This window comes from Myodes glareolus, chromosome 22, assembly GCF_982192425.1.
Source record: "Myodes glareolus chromosome 22, mMyoGla1.1, whole genome shotgun sequence".
In the NCBI taxonomy this organism is placed as follows: Eukaryota; Metazoa; Chordata; class Mammalia; order Rodentia; family Cricetidae; genus Myodes; species Myodes glareolus.
This window is the reverse complement of record NC_142047.1, coordinates 61,619,038-61,639,967: the sequence shown is the minus strand read 5'-3', so window position 1 is coordinate 61,639,967 and position 20,930 is coordinate 61,619,038. Positions and strand designations below refer to the sequence as shown.

The 20,930-nt window shown below is 37.3% G+C and overlaps 1 protein-coding gene across 1 annotated transcript in view; it reads left to right on the top strand.

Annotated features, from left to right (window-relative positions):
• Positions 1-20,930, top strand: part of LOC148118628 (contactin-associated protein like 5-1-like) — a 901,008-nt gene that overhangs the window by 868,882 nt on the left and 11,196 nt on the right. Inside the window, exon 22 of the mRNA XM_087900698.1 lies at positions 14,671-14,889. Within this exon, the coding sequence (XP_087756824.1) occupies positions 14,671-14,889 (219 nt within the window). The remainder of the gene's footprint in view (positions 1-14,670; positions 14,890-20,930) is intronic.

Here is a 20,930-nt window from a genome sequence, read left to right as displayed (position 1 = left end):
CAAGTATATATTCCTAAATATAATTTGTTCACTTCATATAATGCTACCTGTTTGTATGTTTTCAGCACTGTCCGTTTAGTACTGGATAACTGGTTTATGTGTTCTTCCCTGGGTAAGGCCACCATTCTCATCCCCAGCTTTCCTCAGTTGCTTATAGTTCTTTGTGTAGGGTTGAAGTCTCACAGGCTTCTCTTCGTTCAGTTTGACATGTTCAGTGTACCTCGCTTTTAATGTGCATGCTGGGTATCAGAACTCAGCATTCACTATTGCTTTTCAAGTGTCTCTTACATGTTGAGCCGTTTCTTGGATTCAAATATTTTAGACACACTTGCCCATTGTTTATTTTAACAGGACCACTGAATTTTAGTTGAATATTAGTTGTTGTATTGGCTGTTTTCTTAGCTTTGTACTCTGGTGCAGTTAGACTTGGGGAGGATCATGCACAGTCTCCAGAGAGGTCAGAATAGCTGCTCTGTGTGAGGAAGCTCTGGGTGTCATACCACACCCATTATGATTCTTTCACACCTGTAACCACTCTACTACTTTGTCCTTTGATTTCTTTTTCCTTTCAAATAAACTACTTGTACACTAATACAGTTCTTGAAGAATTCAAATTACATTACTAGAGCTGTGGATTAGAGCTCACAGGGCCCTTGCTCTGATTTCCAGGTCCCTGTGTCTTAGAACAAGGAACTGGAACAGGGGCACATGAATAGTGATGAAGAGAGCTTTATTAAGAGAACACTAGTGAAGGTGACAGGGCACCAGATTGCCAAGAAGAATTAGAAATTCATGGAGCTAGGCACAAGAGCCCAAGTCGCTGTCCCTCGAAAGGTCATTTGTATAGTACTTACTTCTAAATCTTGGGCTTGTTTCTTGCAAGCTCTCTAACATACAAGTAGCCACGTCAGGAGGTATGTTTGGGTTTTCCACCAACTGGATTCAAATAGCAACCATTTTTCATGTGTATATGTGCACATGTGTATATATTTTTTAACATACCTGGAGGTATGTGTCTGTGTGTAGCTGAGTATGTATCTGTGTTTAAGAGCCCAAAGTTCACATTGAATGTTTTCCTCAATTGATGTCAATTTACATTTCCTGAGTCAGGGTCTCTTTATTTAACCTAGGGCTTACTAATTAGCTAGTCTGTTTAAGCAGCTTGTACCCAACATGTCGTATCTTGATCTTCCAAAGACTTGGGTTACAGGCTACCTTTGTGAACTGCCTTGTTTTATTTTAGGTTCCAGAACAATATGAATCTTTCAGGTTCTCAAGATTTTAGGACAAGTGCTTCATCCACTGAAACATCTTATCAGTCCTAGCACATTAATCTTGTACCTTTCTATGCCTGCTCTACTCTTCAGATATAGTAACAGCCATTCATCCATTCACGAATTGATTTAGTTGGAAAGCAAATGCAGATTGCCTCCACTCCAAAGATCATCTGTATACACTATACCATTCAGTCTTCGATGAAAAGCACATGAGGAGTAAGGCTAATTCTACAATATGTAGAATTATAGACAGCCTTTAAATGACTACACAGATAGAGAATGAGTTATGAAAAGCTGAGTGAAAGCAACATATGAACAGATGCAGTTTTGTGTTGCTGGGAGGCTGCTGCATTGGATGGTGTCTCCTTCCATAATTAGGCTCTTCAGTATGAGAATGTGATATTTAAACGTTGTTTACTATGTGCCCGGCAGTGAACTATAAGGGTTTAACCTTCAGTACTTCATTTAACACTGAGCGCATAGATAACACACAGTTCCAAGAACCAACGAGCAGGTACTAAAGTACCATATGGTCTACCAGCATACCTAGCATCTGTTTGGAAACATCCCATGAGTTTGAGGGTTCGGAATGGTGTGAGCTGCTCCTGCTGTCTTTAGTCAGCCAGACGTAAGGGATTTATTCCGTGTTTACTTTATAGATTTAAGAAAGTGTCCAAAAGATAATTTGTAAGATGTCAACAAGAACAATATTAATAAATAGGAAAACTGAATGTTCAACCCAAGGATTCTGATATATTAACAATAAACCCTGTTTCTGGAAGAAGTGTTGTAGAAATGTTTACTTGAAAGAAAAAGAGAAAAACAACATTTCCAGGGCATGTTTATGAAACTACCAAGTATTAATTTTCCTTCCTTTATAGAACAGTGTGACATTTCTCAGTTTGAGGTTTTTCATATAATTTTTAAAGGAGAAATGATCCTAGATTTTAAAACCTGGCACAACACTTCCACTGAATTAAGAATGGCCATGTGCCCATCTTCTGAACACTAGGCAGACTATAAGCAGAAGTCACTCGTTTTCCCAGAAGGCTCACTGAACAAGTATGTTCGTCTTTACTCTTCCTTTTATTCCTGGAAGAGAGATGATGACTGAAGCTTCTAACGTCATTTTATACAAAAGGAGATAAAGGTATAGTGTCTAGAAATGGAGCAAAAATTTTAAATTTTAAAAAAATAAATTTTTTTAATTTTTTTAAAGATCAGATATTATCAGATCTGAATGTCTGATAATATCTATAGCCATAATGAAGAACTAGGGCTGGTCTGCCTAGTGTTAGAGTTTCAATTAACTTGAGTTAAAGGAAACTTTGTATTTAGGCCCCTTTAGTTGCTTTTTCTGATGCATAAATTATATTAAATATATTGAAAAGGATAATGTGTATCTTTGTGACCTATTGAATCACATTGTAAAAGGTGAAAGATGATTTTCCCATTTTAGACAAATTTACATTCTCTAAGATAAATGTATGTGATAAAAATGACAAGCAATGGTAACTAGAGACAAGGGGATATCTATCCCTAATGGGTCACTGGTCATGGTACCTAGAGACAAGGGACTATTCTTCTATCCTTCATGGGTCACTGGTCATGGTACCTGGAGACAAGGGACTATCCTTCTATCCTTCATGGGTCACTGGTCATGGTAACTGGAGACAAGGGGCTATCCTTCTATCCTTCATGGGTCACTGGTCATGGTACCTGGAGACAAGCGACTATCCTTCTATCCTTCATGGGTCACTGGTCTGGTCTCCATGCTCTAATTAAGTTAATGTATTTAATTGAAAACTACTGACCTATGGTGACTTTGAGACCAGGGCCCATCCCTCAGAAGTCACTGGTCCCACGAGACATCAGTGGACAACCTGGCCATGTAAATGTGGAGGTCCCCTACTGTAACTAAAGTTCAGCTGTAAGCAAAACAGGAAGCATACAGTTTAGTGAGAAGCTAGAGTCGCAAAAGAGGTCTGTAGCTGCAGATGGTGGTTGCTCTCCAGACGGGAGAAGAGAAGCCCTGCTCACAGGGCCTCTGGGGAGGTAATCCCAATGGCTGCTGTGTACTGAGCTGTGCCTCAGCCTCTGTTCAGACAGCACAACCAAGGCTCTGTGCTTGTGTCATCCTTGACTAGAAATTCCTATCCACACTAGTTCCAAGCACCTTCTACTGAAATGCCAAAGATATACCTCCTCTCATCAGGACATGTTCAAACAGTCATTTCAAAATATAAGTAAAAGCCTGAAAAGATGGCTCAGGTGCTAAAGACACTGCCATGGAAGAATAAAGACCTGAGAGCAGATGCCTAGCACCCATGTAACAGGCAGATACATCTCTGTGACCCCAGTACTGGGGGAAGGTGAATATACAGGAGAATCCCTGTAACTTTGACTGAAATTAGAGTGTGAATGCACACTTTAAAACCATCTTATAAGGAAGAAAATGACTGCAGCATGTACCCTAGAAAACAAATTGTAGAAGAAGCCTGTATCTGATTATATATACAAGTTGAACCAAATTTTTGAACTCCAGGTTCAGTGAGCGAGACTATCTTAAAAAACATTGAGTGAAGAGAGGCCAAGAAAGACATCTAAGGTAGACCCCCGACTTCCTCCACACACCCAGTCTCTCTGTCTTTCTGTCTGTCTGTCTGTCTGTCTCTGTCTCTGTCTCTGTCTTTCTCTCTCTCTCTCTCTCTCTCTCTCTCTCTCTCTCTCTCTCTCTCTCACACACACACACACACACACACACACACACACCTTCTTGACGAAGAGCACAATCAGCAATCATCAAACATGATTAGATCATTAATTTCCTGGTCAGTTAAACTTGGTTTTCCTTAGTTGGAAATGAGATTGGATCTATAGGGTCATACTTTGTGGGAGGTTAATGAGGTCATGGAGAAAATGTTTACTAAATTGTGAGAAAAGTACTTAGAATAGAATTTCATTTCAGCTGAAGAACACATTCATTCAGCAGAAGACTTGAGTCACTGTGCTGGCCACACCAAGATCATTTGTCTGAGCTCAGCCAGATCAATCTGGAGGTTAAAATTTCCTCTGAGCTTCACATTCTTTCATTTCTGGAAGTGATGATTTATGTTGATCTTCAACTTGAAAGACTCTAGAATCACCTTAGAGGCACAGACTGGGCATGACTGTTGAATTAACTGAGGAATGAAGCCCCACTTTAAATGAAGCATTCATGGACTGAACAAAAGGAGAAAGTCATCTGCACACCAACATTCATTCTCTCTACGTCCTGATTTTGGATATAAAGGGGCCATTCTAAGGCTGCAGCTTTTGGGATGGTGCTACCTGCCTCAAAGGCTGAAAGCTATAAATTCCTTCACAAATGTTATCAAAGTTTATTTCCCAGGTGGCTATCCATGGTGCCTTGGTGATCATTAATATTAACCAATACTGGTCCTGTCCCTCCTAGCTAAATCCCAGCTCTGTCAAAGAACTCTTGTTCTTTTTCGAAGTCAAGTGCTCCAAGGGAGTTACACCATAGGCAGATATTGAGGGTTACCTCTAGTTGGTTTTAGTTGTAGTTCTCAGCCATTGACTCAAGGATAACTAAAGAGGAAAATTTGACTTGAAAAATGACAAGGGCATAAGTTACCTTCATTCACACAATGCTCTTCTATTTTGCTGTGCACAATCCTAGACATACAAGTGTAGTTTTTACAGGGGTTGCGTCCTGTTTCCTCTAGCATTGCCAAGCCAGATCATGGAACATGTATTTGCTTTCAATGTTCTCAACTTTATTTGTACAAAATAATTTTACTACTTTTGAAAATACATGTAGGTATCTGAAAATTACCTGCATTTAAAATATTGATAGAAGATCTTGTGGTCTGATTGTTTAAAACCCCCTGAATTATGGAAATTTTTCATTTTCAATGTCCTGCTTATATTGAGAATAAAAAGTCGTTCAGTCTACAGAGTAAAAGGAAGCATTCAAAGTCTCTGAACCTAAGTTTTGATCACCAAATTTTGAACAGACCTGTGGCATGAGACAGACTTTTCTGCTTGTGGATGTTTTGCATGTACATGTGTACATGTATGTATATGCCCCTGCATGCTGAGGCAAGAGTCAATGTTGATACCTTTGTTAATCACTCTACTTTATTTCTTGAGGCAAGGTCTCTCACTGGACTAGGAGCTCACTGATTGGCTAGACTGTCTGGTGAGCAAGCCCCAGTGATACTCCTGTCTCTACCTCCCAAGTGCTGTTCTCGGTTTACAAATGGTGCTGGGATACAAACTTTAGTGTTCACACTTGTGTGGTGAGCCCTTTATTGAGGGAACCACTTCCCAAGCCCCTCTTTTCTTTCTCTGTTCTCCTCTTGAGACACATGGGACTGCATGATCCCTTTAATCTAGCCTGAGAATGAGTTGACCTCAGAGGGACTACCCTAAATTTTTGTGTTCAGAGCTGCCCATGGCTATAAGCACATTACTCTCTGAGAGAATTAATCACTCTTATTTAGATCCTCTACACTGAGCTTTGCTACTTGTTGTATAAAACATTCTAGTGCATAAAACCTATATAACTCCATCTCTAAGGAAGGGAAGGGCATCAAAACCCTGAAGGTGTCTAATATGACTCTATCCCTTAGTGGCTTTCCTACCTCTCTGATGTGAAGTCTCACTTCAAGGCAGTTAATAAGTTTCTGTAGCTCATTTGAGCCTGTTCAAAGAGTTGCTACTGGGACATGAAATGCCCTAGTTTCGCTCATTCACTTTTAAAAAGTCTAAAACAGGAATAAACCAGTTCATGGCCCTCACTCAGCACTGACTCCTTGTTAAATCAATAAAAAATGCCTTGGGAGTAGAAATCCTTTTGTATCTTTAATTCAAAGAAATGATCTACAGTCACTTTTAAATATTAGCATAAACCCTCAAAACTAATTTCTTTATGGAAAATATACTTAATGCAAAATATGCTCTACGTGTATGATACCTAGAATATGTTGCTAATGTCTCTGTGATTCAGCATCTACTGTCTTATATCCACTGAGGAGCCATTGCATAATGCCTGTTGCCAGGCAACCAATTAGTATATTTTCAATTGTTCAGTCAGTGAATTGTTAAGTTGAAATAATGAGTTCGCAAAGGTAGAGTTTTAATGTTTTTCTTTCATTTTTTGTGACTATAATTACATATTTTCTCCCTTCCCTTTCCTGCCTTCAAACTCCTCCAATATACCCCTCCTTGCTGTCTCTCAAATTCATGACTTTTTTTATTAAATGTTGTTATACATATTATATGTTTGCATATTTCCAGATGTATAAAAGCACCATAGTCTGTACAATGTTATTTATATGTGTTTTCAGAGCTGGTCATTTGGTTTTGCATAATCAGTTGATGTACTTTTACTTGCAAAAAAGTATTTTCCCTGGTCTCAGAATTCCTTCTTCCTTGCAGTTCATTGTTTAGGGCTGAGACATTATGGGCTTTTCCCACCCACTTCAGCTTGTCTATTTCTGTCCTCACAAATCTCATATTAGGCAGTCATGAGACTTTATGATAGACATTAAGTACTGTAGTTAACCTGCTTGTTTTGTTCCTGAACGCCATCTTATATTGTATCACATCTATTTGCCCATCTACCATCTATCCAATCTATCATTTCTTCATCCACTTATCACATTGTCTATTAATACATCTATATATAATCTAATTATAGCAATATGATAATATTGTATTGCTAATAATTACAATAATATATCCAATTATAATAATCATTTTTACTAAATAAAAGATATATGACCTAATATATTCTAGACCTTATGCAATACTGACTCCTTTGAACACCCAAAAATGTTTATTTTGCAATTTCTATAACCAAAAGTTTGCATTTTCAAAGAAATAGACTCCTCATTGCTCATATACAAATTTGTCATAATTTCTTCAGAAAAATTATCAACTGTAATAGTGCATAAAAGGTGAACCATTAAGCATATATGTATAGGTATGTATGGGCTAGGGGAGAAAGGAGGGAGGTCTAGAATTGTAAAAATATAATCAAAAGTTCAGTATATAAAATTGGGAGTTCACCCGTTAGGAAGGAACCCAGAGAATTCCCAAAGAAAAGACTTTCAGTCTGCCGCTTGGAGGAAAAAGCATCTGCCATGCCAACTGTGGATGAAGTCTTCTCAGAAGCACATAAATGCTCAATGTATATGTCCTTACTTATAAAGTGTATTATAAGTCATTATAAACATAGCAGATGTGTCAACCAGACTTAGATGACCTCTATAATTCCAAATACAATCACAGAAGTCTCAGGATATCAGAGAGAAATGTTCTTGTTCAGTCTTGGCAAAGCTCAAAGGAAACAAATGACATTGTCTTAAGAATATATCTTGTCTCTTCAAAGAACTTCCAGGTGACATGTCATTAGTATGAATGTAGAAGTAATGCTCCGTGTTTTAAGTGGCCAAATTGAAAACACTTAGGATATACTGATATCTATATCCCCCATAAGACAGCATAACAGTTGATAATAGGAAGTGGTTTCAATTTGTTTTTTCTCCATTATTTTCTTCTACTAGAGTAAAGAAACCACTTTTCATAGGAATAACTGGATTCTAGTTTACAAAGGTAGAAAACTGAGAAAAGACTTCCAACAACCAGGCAGAAGACAGCATTCTTCCTTCATGGCTCCCACCTTGAGTTCCAACCCTGATTTCCCTGAGTGACTGATTGTGACTTTGAAGTGTAAACCAGTTAAGTCTTTCTTTCCTGAGTTGCTTTTGCTCACCTTGTTTATCAAAGAAATGGAAAACAAAAGAACAAACAGATTAGCTCGACAACATCCATTCTAAGAAAACCTTAAGTCAATTGTGCCACTTCCTGTGGGAGGCAAACGGACTTCTATTTGCCCAGACAGGAAACCCACGGCAGAGCACAGTAACAGTCCCACTAAAGTCCAGCTTACCGAGCACGTGAACATATTGTGCTACTTAGGGAAATATGAGTGAGGGGTGAATTACAGGAGCATGTAGACTGAAAAGCAGCGGCATCCCTGAACATCCCACGCCATCCGGAATGATGAGTCGGGAAAGCTACGCGGCTCGAGAGCTCTGTACACCTTTCAGGAAGATTGACTGGTTGGAGCATCTCCTTGCCCCAGCAATTGTTATCAGGTGAATATATTCAGTTGTGAAAACTTCTTAGAACCTTGAGGTATTTTGCTTTCTGGGCCTTAAAAGTTTTATTTACATCCTGAGACGTAAGGAACCACCTACAGGAAAGAAATGATTCAAATTGGAATCAGCCTCAATTAGTGCTTATGAAAATGAGGGCCCTGTATCATCTACACCATAATTGTCCAATTATTTATTTTAAAATCTAAATAGTTTTTCTCATTTTTAGTTTCCATGAATGCTTTAGTCTTATACAACATCATTTTTACTATTCAGACATATTATTATAACCAAGGGAGAATTTAGTTTTTGTATTATTACACTTTATCCTAGAGAATTTCATACATGTTTATGATAAACTACAATCAACATTCCCACACTTACCTTCTTCAATTCACCTCATATCCCCACAACATATCTCCCAACTTCATGTTTGGAAGGGAAAATCATCCTCTTGTTCGCTGATAAATTTCATTGATCCAATGCATGGCCTAAGCATCTAAACCTCTTCTCAGAATACTGCTTGCACAAAGATTAAGAAAATAATGTTATTCTTTTTTGGGGGGAATTTTCATATTCTGAGCCACCCCCTCGCCTTAGATGTGTCAGCATTTGCTCCATCTGCTCACTGCCAGGCCTCTCTCTCTTCTGTAAGCTATGTCACCGGAAACAATGGCTTGTTAGAAAAATAGAGAAACCTTCAGGGACAATAGCTTGTCCAGGCGCCCTCTCCCACTTTCTACAACGTATTCTCTTGAAACAGGGTTCCTCAAGAAACCTGGAATAAGCTGTCAGCAATCAAATCCTAGGAATTTTTCTGTGTTCACTTGCACAACGACACCCCAATTGTGGAGTTCCAGGGGTCAATGTCCATGGCTAGCTTTTATGTAGATACTGAGGATTTGAATTCAGATAGGGCTGGGCTATCTCCGCAACCTTACCCCTGGACATTTCATATAGTTAAGCTTGTTTCAGCTACACTGAACTCTAGAGGGATACCCACTATGCTAGTATTCTCTGTTCGTATCTCCATTTACAACAGTTCCCTTTACTTATATTTTATCTTGGTACAACATTTTACTTTTATAAGCCAGGGTCATGCGGCCCTGCCTGGCTTGTTTTATGACACTTTCAGATTCAAATAGCATAAATGACTTCTGACATATAGAAAATGTCACGTTACATTCCAGAGCTGAGTCTGTTTTGAGCAAATTTGTGACTTCTTCCTCTGCTTCTTTTTTTAAATAATAAAAAAAAATTCCACTAAAGCTGCCTCAATAGTTTTCCTGGACTAACCCTGGTCTCTCCCTATCAAAACTTGCTGATCAGACTCAGAATGGTTTGTGTTTCTTTCTTTGGCCTTGCAAATCCTCTGGCATATTTGCAATTTTATGTGGAAAGTCAGGTTTCAAAATGCCTGAAGAAGGGCCGGGAGAGGGGCCTGGAGAGGGGCCTGGAGAGGGGCCTGAAGAGGGGCCTGGAGAGGGGCCTCAGTACTTTCGGGAGTTTTCTGCTCATCCAGAGGACCCCAGTTCAATTGCCAGCACCCATGTTTGGTATATATTCAGTATATACATAAAATAATAATAATAATATATTTAGAATTATGAAAAAAGTTAGTTTTTAATAAATAATCCACTGAGCTATTCAATGCTTTAATAACATTTATTCAAATTTTCTAATAAGTATAGCAACACCTGCATTTTCATTTTTGGGCATTATATTCCTTCAATATATTGAAGGGACATCAAACTTAGGCAAAGAAGTTTGAAACTGACAAATAAAGAAACAATAAAAATATAACATGTCTGACACTGCACAATTAACAGTATATATTTAATATGGAGAAATATTAATCAAAACTCAAAATTTCAGTAATGGGTACTAAGCTCAAGAATTCAGTTACTGAAAATATGTTGTAATCCAGGTGAGTTAGCAAAGGCCTGTCATCCCATAACCTGGGAGAGTTTGGCAGGAGAATTCTGTTTCAAGATAATCTGAACTGTCTACTGAGACCCTGTCTCAAGCAAACAAATGAATAAACAGACCCATAAAGAGAATGTGCTATTCATTTGAAAGAACTGAAAGAATATATTTTAAGTGATTTTTACCCACAGACAAAGACAGAAGGGTGAGCTATGAATATAGCTCGCCCCACACACCATACATATATACACACATATACACACACATGTATAGTGTGTGTGTATGTGTATACTTGAACAGGCATGTGGAGGCTAGAGAAGGATATCAAGTACTATCCATTATATCTCCAAGGTCATCCCCTTGAGACAGTCTCTCACTGAAATGAAAGTTGGTTAATTACACCACCCTGACTGGGACAGGGGGTTCCCAGAATTTTCCCATGCAAACCTCCAAATTCTGGCGGTAGAGGCAAAGTCTGTGAAATCTAACTTACTTTCTGCAAGCTATGGGACCTCAAACACAAGGTCTGAAGCATGTGCAATAGGCATGCATATTTACAGAGCCACTTTCCCGACCAAAATGAAGGTGTTATAAAGATATTCCATGACACGTGTCTCTATCATGTTGGGCAATATAAATGTATATCAGAACATGTAAGCAAAAATAATAGTCATCAAACACATTATGAACACTTACTAAAATTTACAGATACTGTTTTATTTTTCCACTCTTTTTGTGGCAGACATGATGACTGTTGGCGAACAGTGGGCAAAATCAAAGCTTAAAAACAAGGATGGAGGTCTTCTGTATTGTAGCAAATTTCATCAGCTCACGTCCACACAGGCCTTCCTGCCCTATGTCAGTGTTCCATGCTACTTCCCTGTTAGCACTTCGGGGCAGGGGAGAAATCTGAAGGGAAAAAGACACTGTTGTTTGTTAGTGTCTTCAAGTGTGTTTAGAGAGACAACCTCAATCTGTTCCTAGTAAGGCAGTTAGAAATCAGTTTTTATTCTTTGTAAATTCTCATGTTTTACAAAGTGATAACATGTTTTATGAAAAGAAACTTCATGGTTCTCCTTTTTTGACTTGAAGTCACATATATTAGGAAATCTTGGGAACAAAACATAGCACTGCATTCTTCTCAGTAAAACTTGCATTTGGTTTTGTTTATCTGGCTTGGGGAATCAAATAGTTCCCTCACCTACTTTTTTTTTTTTATCTAGTTCAATGGTAACCTAAGTACTGAAATAAACAGATTAAAGAATATATGATATATTTAATACAGAATTCAGTAAACTGTGAAATATTGGACCAAAGTATTGAGTTTTTCTTAATTTTGTGATCTTTTATATATTTTATGTAAAATTGTTTTACTACAGCTGTTTGAGAACTGATGCCCTCTTCTGGCTTCTATAGACAATGCATCTATGAGCATGTACAAACACATATATACAGAGTTTAAAATGAAAATAAGATCTCTTATAAGTAAATAACTGTTGTGTTGTTTGTGACTATTCAATGAGTGATAAATATTGAAGATTTCCCTCCTTTAACTTATTTGGAGGAAGAAAATTATTAATTGTTACTTACAAGTTTATAATACAATGACAGGTAAAAAAATCTTTTAAATTGTCCTTTATGTTTTTTTAACCATTCCATTTTTGTAAAAAATCAAATAGTTTCCTCATCCATCAAACAAAGTATGTTTTCTTTATTATTATTTTATAAAATTTTATTTTCCTATTTTTGGTGTGTATGCACACACATTTGCAGCACACATGTTTGGTTCTCTTTTCCCATTGTGGTATTTTCAGATGGAACTTGTGTCAACATACAGTATTTTTAACCAATTGAAACCTACAAAAAGCCTCTGACTCTATATAGAAGTTCCTTTTATTCCGTTTCTGAAACTTCTCATTATTTACAGTTTTAATGTGTCTAGAATAAACACTTCCCAGAGATAAGGCTTTATTCCACACAACCTTTCCTTAAAGAAAGAATTTCACTTCCTAACATTTCACACAATTTCTCTGTATATCTATTTTTGTTCCACAAACTTTGATTTGTGGCAACCTGTACAGTGATATACTCTTTGGATCAGTGAAGACTTCCTTCCAGTGAGCTCACAGAGTGAAAAGTAGCACTCCTGCCTTAGATCCTGAAAGCATAGTTCAGTGAAACTTCACTTTCCATGACTTTGAAATTCTTCAATACAAAAATTCCAGGTTACACTACCCTTCTCTATTCTTTTGTTTCTCTATTTTTCCTGAGATATAATTCTGCCCTTCATCCACTACCAGTCAGTAACTAACTCCACCCTTCACTAACTACCAATCAATGACTACTGTGTGTTGTACGTACCTGACTTGACAACCACTTTAAAGGCTGAGCCATCTCCTCAATCCAGACTCTTTCAAATTATTTGGATGAAACCACTCTAGCTACAATGGTCTTTAAGAGTGAAATAAAGAGGTAAAGAAGAGAATCATAGTTAAAATGTGTATGAAAAAAGACTCAGAGAAATGCAACAACATTGCTCATCATGAAGAAGGGCAAAGGAGGCTAGATATGAGTCAAGGCTATAGAAGTTGGACATGGGAGAGAATAGTAATTTCCCCAAAAATAGCCAGAAGAAATCTGGCCATACAAACACTTTGGTTTTAAACTCATTGAGCACGGTCAGGCCTCCAACTTAGAGAGTTAAAAGATAAGGAATTTGTGTTAAAACAATTTATTTACATTTGCAGTAGTTTGTTATACTGGTCACATGAAGTAAAGTGTCATTACTGGTTTTGTATGTAAGAAAAGACAAGTGACAAGCTCTTTTTTCCCATTGAAGAGAAAAAGTAAGATGAGGACAAAAATTAATGGTGCTGAAGAGATGGCTCAATGGTTAAGAGCACTTGCCTCTCTTCCAGGGGCGGCTAGTTTTGTTCCCAGCACTCACAAAGGTAATACTTGCTTTAGGGAATCTGATACTCTATTTTGTCCTCTAGAAGCACTCACATAAAAACACATAGTGTGTGCAAATACAGATGCACACACACACACACACACACACAGAGAGAGAGAGAGAGAGAGAGAGAGAGAGAGAGAGAGAGAGAGAGAGGATAGAGAGAGAGGAATATATAAAAATAATAAATATTTTAAAGAAAATAATTAGAGGATATATGGGAGAGCAAGAATTATTAAGAACTATTAACATCTCATTTTCTACCACACTTCCCTAATATATTTTCTTAATGCTGTCAGCATAATGCGTTCTTAGAGTTCAAAGAAGACACTATTTGACCATTCATGAATCAAAATAAAATTATAATGTATGCTGGTAGATAAGAAAATCCTTGCCCCTCTTCCGAAAACTGAAAGGCTTTTCATAATAAAATAAGCAGTTGAGCCATCTAGTTATGTTGAAACTATTATACCTTAAGAAAAATACTGTTCATTATGATTTGCAGTTTTATGTAATTACGCCATCGCAATTTGTTCAAATGACCCCTTTTAAGAAAAGGAATGAGATGTCTTGAAGAAAATGAGACATTTGATCTTGCTGTGAATCCCAAGTGATTGCATCTTCATCTTTCATAAAGACTGAAAATGCCCTGAGAGTTTGAATATGTTCATAGGCAAAAGCCTTCCCCCAATTAGTGTCCAATCAGTATGATGAAAAGAATTGATGCAGGTAGAGATGTGCCTTTTCCGTCTATTCAGCTTCCTTGAGACAGCATGATACATCTCTAGGAGACACACTTTTATTTCCAAACCCTTTGTTCCCTTCTTATTATTGTCCTGTGTTACATTTGTGAATCAAATGTAATAAGCATTGTGATTTGCTTGCATTAATCACCTGCATCCATAGATAAATAGTGATGAGGACTGAGATACAAATTCTTTCAAATATCTAGTGTTTTATTAGAGTATAATGAAGCTACATTATCCTTTTTTACAGTTCAAAAAATACCCGAATTAAAAATATGAAACCTTAAACAATTTTGTATCAAAGCAGAGACAGTCATAGCTCTTTTCTTTGAGACAGTTGAGTCCTGTACTAAAGCCTGCAGTAAATGTGCAGTTGAGATGAGGAGGAGGGGTATGTATAGCTTCTTTATTTGAAGAATGGGAAGGAGGTTTCAGTTGCTTCAGTTAGTGCCTGCAGTGAATGTGCAGTTGAGACAAGGAAGGGGGGCATGCATAGCTTTATTCAGAGAATAACAAGGAATTTTCAGTCGTTTTAGCTAATGGTCAAGGAAAACACATTTTATTTGCAAAACTAAGATCTGTGATTCTTTTTATTGCAGAGACACTTGGCTTGGATCCGGAAGTTGCCAGAGCAAACACCTTGGGTTTTGTGGGATGCCTTTCTTCAGTCCAATACAACCACATAGCGCCACTGAAGGCTGCCCTCCGTCATGCCAACGTTGCACCTGTGACTGTTCAAGGGACCTTGACAGAATCCAGCTGTGGCTCCATGGTGGACGCTGATATGAATGCAGTGACCACTGTGCATTCTTCTTCAGGTACTTCCGAGAGATTGCTCTCTTGACTTTCCATCACTTACTACTCTTCTGCTGTCTTAGAGAGTTAAACAGTTGGTCAACAACACTCAGCTCATTACCTTGTATTGTTATAGGTGGTTACAAATTGTAACTTGCTTCTCATGGGTCACTTCTGTATTTACAATATACTCTGATGGAAACACACTAATGGAGAAAAGTTTTATTCTGCTTCACAGTTCAAGCGTCCAGTTCCTCGTAACAGAGAATCAAAATGAACTGGAAGTAGGTGGTTATATGTCGCATATATGTGATTATATGTCGTGCATATAATCTGGAAGCAGAACATGATATACACATGCTAGTATCCTGATCATTCTCCATCTATAAAGTTGAGGATTCCATCCAGGGAGTCGTGCCAAGCACAGTGGTTAGCTCTTCTCACCTCAGTTAAGAAATCAAGATAATCCCACCAACATACCCAGCAGCCTGTCTCTCAGGTGATTCTAGAGTCTGTTAAATTGATTATTAACACAAACAGTAGTGGACAGAAGTAAACAAAAAAGGGTATGAACACTAGAATAGTAATTAATTTTATTAGTAATACATTTTAAGTATGAAATTTAGCAATATATAGATAATGTGCATTTAGCCACTTGAAAATTAATAGTTAACAAATTAACAATTAAAATTGCCTATGAATATTTAATGTAATTCTAGTTTAAGGCAATGAGCAGTTTCAATTAATGTGTAGTTCCTTGTAGTACATATAATACACATATTCACAATATGCATGTGCATTGTTGCATCACTATTGTTTTAGTGGAAACTGATATGAGAATTAAAGTGGTTAAGGGCCGTGAAGGCAACATAATGGGGACTTAGATATCAGTAACTACAATATTTTGGTCTAGTTCTTTTTAAGGAAGAAGTGATAAAATTATAGGCACAAAAGTGTAAAATATGGTAGCTGTATGTATTATATGATGATTCCTTTTTTAAATTAGCAGGAAGGCGCTAGGAAGAAGACTGAAATGCTTGCTGTACAATCATGAGGGGCAAAGTTAAATCCTCAGCAATCAGATAAGAAGCTGGGTATGGCAGTGAGCCCTTGGAACCAAGTGCTGGAGCAAAGACAAGAGATACTTGGGGCTTCTTGACCAGTCAACCTCTCTGAATTAGTGACCTCCAGAGTCAATCAAATATGTAGTCTCAGAAAGTGTCAATTAAAATGATTGAAAAAAACATCAAAAATAAATCTCTTGCCTCTGCATTGGTCCTCATGGGGTAACACACCTGCCTAGATATATGTATTATTCACACATATAAACAAATACATACTTATTTAAATAAATACACAAATGCATAGTCTGTACATACATCATTTTACATAGTTACATTGTGTGTGTTTATGAGTCTGATGAGAACACTTGATCATAAAAACATATTTGTACATTTTATGATTTTGCTTATTTTTGATAAAATTGATATTCTTTAACTAATGAAGCCCAAGCTACTTTCAAGTATCATTATGTTCTATAATCAATTTTGTTTTTCTTTTGTTAGATTCTGAATATCAGTGAAATTTACATTTCTTTTCTTTATTATGGATGACTTTCACTTGATCTGATATTGTTTTCATCCACATTCTTTTTTAATGAAGAAATCAATTTTTTGTGACTGAGTAAAATTCTAGTGTGTGCTTATATGTGCATATATATGTATGTGTATGCGTGTTTATGTATGTATGAATGTATGTCTATGTATGTTTATGCACAAATTCTTTTTTTACTCATTTACTGATACTTAAGTTACTTCCGCATTTTGACTATTGTGAACAATACTAAAATGAACATAGATTATAGAAATCTGTAGGTATCTCAATCCCTGATTTTACATTATATTATAAAAGCATGACAATTAAAATTATATAATACTGCCGTAGAAACATATATAAAGACAAAGAGAGTGGATTAGAGAGCCAAGAACTAAACACAGGCATGTGTGGTCAGTTCAAATTTGGCAAGCACTGGGAGAAAGGCAAGTACTTCATAAGTGCCTTCGGGTTAGCTAACTACAAGAAAATCATGTAACTGGAACTTTTTCTTACTCCATAAAAAGTACTTGACATGGGAATGATTAATGGTTTATAAGGCTTGAAACATTAAATCTTTCAGAAATACTTATATAAAAATATCTTTGAAAATGATATTGTATTGATATGACTAAAATGCATATAGTGAAAGCAAAAATAAATGACTGAGTAAAATGACATCCAGCTAGAACTGGTTCTGCACAGCAAATGAAATGATCAGCAAAATGAAAAGTAAAACATGTGGGCTCTGAGCAAAGATTTGTGGGCTTGGTATCTCTTGGTATTCAATTTTCAAGACATATTAATTGATTTAATTCAAAAGCCAGTGAATAAATAAATTTATTAAAATTAGTCAAAGCATCCACATATACATTATTCCAAAGTGACGTAAAATGACCAATAGAAAAGTGACACATGAAAAGTGTAGCCCTTTGAAAAGCAACAACACTATCGATCATCAGGGTGGCAAAGCCTGTGGCAATGAAATGCTTCTCACTCTCAGGAGAGCTGTGGTCAAAAGGCAAGGGGTGGACATTAGAAAGAAGATCCACCAGCACGTGGTACAGCCCCTTTGGATACCAGTATGGCAATTTCTCAGAAAATTAGGAAACAACCTTCCTCAAGAGCCAGCAATACCCAAACGATTCTCAAGCATACAAGGACATGTGCTCAAATATGTTCATAGCAGCATTGTTATAGCCAAAACCTAGAAACAACCTAAATGCCCCTCAACTGAAGAATGGATAAGGAAAATGTGGTACATTTACATAATGGAGTACTACACAATAGAAAAAAATAACGACAGCCTGAAATTTGCAGGCAAATGGTTGGACCTAGAGAACATCTTATTTAATGAGGTAATCCAGACCCAGAAAGACAATTATCATATATACTCACTCATAAGTATTTCATGAATCATAAGTGATTTTTAAACATAAAGGAAAGAAAACCAGCTTACAAATCACAATCCCAGAGAACTTAGACAATAATGAGGACCCAAAGAGAGGCATACATGGATCTAATCTACATGGGAAGTAGAAAAAGACAAGCTCTCCTGAGTAAATTGGAAGCATAGGCACCATGGGAGAGGGTAAAAGTGGAGGGGAGAGGCAGGGAGTGGAGCAGAGGAAAATGTATAGCTCAATAAAATCAATTAAAAAAAGAAAGAAGATTCATTACTGATAGGCCTCAGAAAAAGGAAAGTGTGTATGTGTACACTTATTAACACACATGTATCACCCATCTATCACATATCCGTCTATCATCTATCAATTGATCAATCAATCTGTTTGTCTATTTATCTGATCTACGTAAAGAAGTACAGGGACAAGTCAGTAACAAAAAAATGGGGGCCAGACAGTGGTGTCACATGACTTTAATCCTAGACCTATGAAAGAAGAGGTAGGTGGATCTCTATGAGCTCAAGGTCAGCCTGGTATACAGAGTGAGTTACAGGGCAGGCTCCAAAGCCCCATACACATGCACACACACACACACACACACACACACACACACACACACCCATACACAAAAGAATTGGGGAAAAAAAGAGATTAAGGACTTGATTGTGTCCTCTACTAGAAGGAAGTGAGGCATGGCTGGCAAGCTTGAGCTCTTTAGGACTGAATCTGTTGAGTAACTTTGACCAAACCTGTGTTATGGAGACTATGGAGACTATGCTATACCTGTAGCAGTCACATAATTGTCTCTATGGTGTTGGGTGTAGAAGGCACATTGACTTGGGAAGTATGAGTTAGATAGCAGGATGGCTGGGGAGGTAGGCTGTGAACTGATTGATTTGTGTGTGTGAAAGGGATGTTTATGTGTAAAACATTTGTTGTCTCTAGGAACTAATTAGCCTACCATTGTGTGACAATATTCCTGAGGAGATGTGAAAAAAATATTTAATCAATTCAAAGAACTGGTGACAGACCAAAGTTAGGATACCCCCAAATTCCAATATGAGGAAGCAGTGAGTTTCTCTGTGGTCATTTGCAGGACTGTGGGTGATGGGTCACTCATTGCAATAGAAATGATTCAAGAAAGCTTCAAAGCCTACCCCAGCATGGGCTCTGGCTCATATGACTGAAACCCTGAAGCTCACTGCAAACTTTATGGGCAGCTCAACAGCTCAGAGAGTATTTTTTGCAGGCAGTCTTACAAATCTCTGTTCCTTTCAAGAAGCTGTGGTAGTCTGAGAACATTCCTGGCAGCTTGACTGATATGAGAGTGTCTCTTATCCATCCTTACTGCTTATATAAGCTTGGGGAAGGAGAACCCTAACACATCTGCTAGTTAGTGGAGTTACTGAGTTGTTTACTCTCTGAGTCTTAAGGAACTTTCCTTTAGAACATTCTGAGTCTTAAAGAACCCTCTTGCAGGGAGAATTATCACTCCCAGAAAAGTGTTTTACACCTGGGAAAGATATCTACACCCTGACCAGCAAGGTCTACAGATGAGTCATAAAATTCAAGAGAAAGGTGTTAAATTAATAGTTTCCTGCAAAACTCTGATATATCAGTATTCAACTGTAGACTGATATCATATATAGAAAAGGAAGCAACACTGTCCTGATTCAAATTGTTTTTTGACACTCTCAAATGGCAAAAGACCATTCTTAGAGAAATTGTGTAAGTACTGTTACATATTTCTGTTGAGACCTAGTACTGGGTGAAAACTTAACTTTGCTTACTCATCACACAATATCTAGAATTATATTTAACAATGGGAGTCCTTACACAGTGTAAATAAGCAAATCTATACCATATAGCATTAAATTATGGACAGACAAATGTTAGAGATAAATAAATGGAGATATAAAAGGCAGGCAGATGGATGGTAAATGGCAGGTTAAGGATGAATGGAAATACATGCATGGATGCATTTCTGCATTTAGGCTAAGGCAATTATCTTTAAAGGAGGGAGAATTAAAGCTAAGTTTGATTTTAAAATATAATATTCAGTGTTGATCAGTTATGAAAAGAAGACATTCCTGAAATGTGTCATCACTGAGATAAGGGTTACTTTGTAGAACCTGACTACCAAACATACTACTGAAAATAATATCTTAGCCAATCTGAGATGTTTTTTCTGTAGCATTAGTAAACACTAGAGAATTGGAATTAACAAAGTAAATTAATATATATCAACCTATCAACATCAAAACATGTTAGAAATAGAGAAATCTTGGTTAACATCAGAACTATGTTATTTATAACATTAAAAGCACTGCATGTACTAAATAATGTTGGAACCAGTGGGATCTGAGCAAAAAAAGGAAAAAAATCGTAACTGTAGGGCGTTAAAATTTGAGCATTCATGGAGAACAAGGAGGAATTCCAGGAAGGAAGCTTGACATAGAAATATGTTAAAATTAGTAGGTTGTAAGGACACAGGAGGTAGAATAACTAAATATTTTCCATTCCCTCTTCTCCCCTCTCTCCCTCCCCAGTCCCCCCTATCCATACCTCCTTGCTTCTCAGCCTCACCACCTTTCTTCCCACCATTCTGTCAGTCTCACCACTGTTCTCCTCTCATCCTAGTTCTTCCCTCCCATTGTCCCATCTAATTGTCACTCCCTATGATGCAGACTCCCCACTTACATTTTCCTGAATCTCCTTCGCTGTTGAAGAGAGATCTTCTAGGCTGGGGAGTCTCTCCTCTCTTCCAGATCCTGGACTAGGCACAAACATCCCAACACTTGTTTTCACTGAATGATCCTTGATTAAGTGGTGAAGAAGAAGGGGTGACTTTCTGACTCAGGCAGAAAAACAGAAAAAAATGACCTCATTGGTCTAATTTTTAAGAGAGAAAATGGGGGGAGGGTCCGTGTTAGTATGGATTATGATGCAGTGGTGTATTTTTACTGGCCATATTACTTAGCTGAACCAAATGGGGCTTTCAATTTCTAAACTTCGGTAGTCATTCTCAGGAATGAGTCTGGCATTAGAAAATGTCCAACTAAGCTATT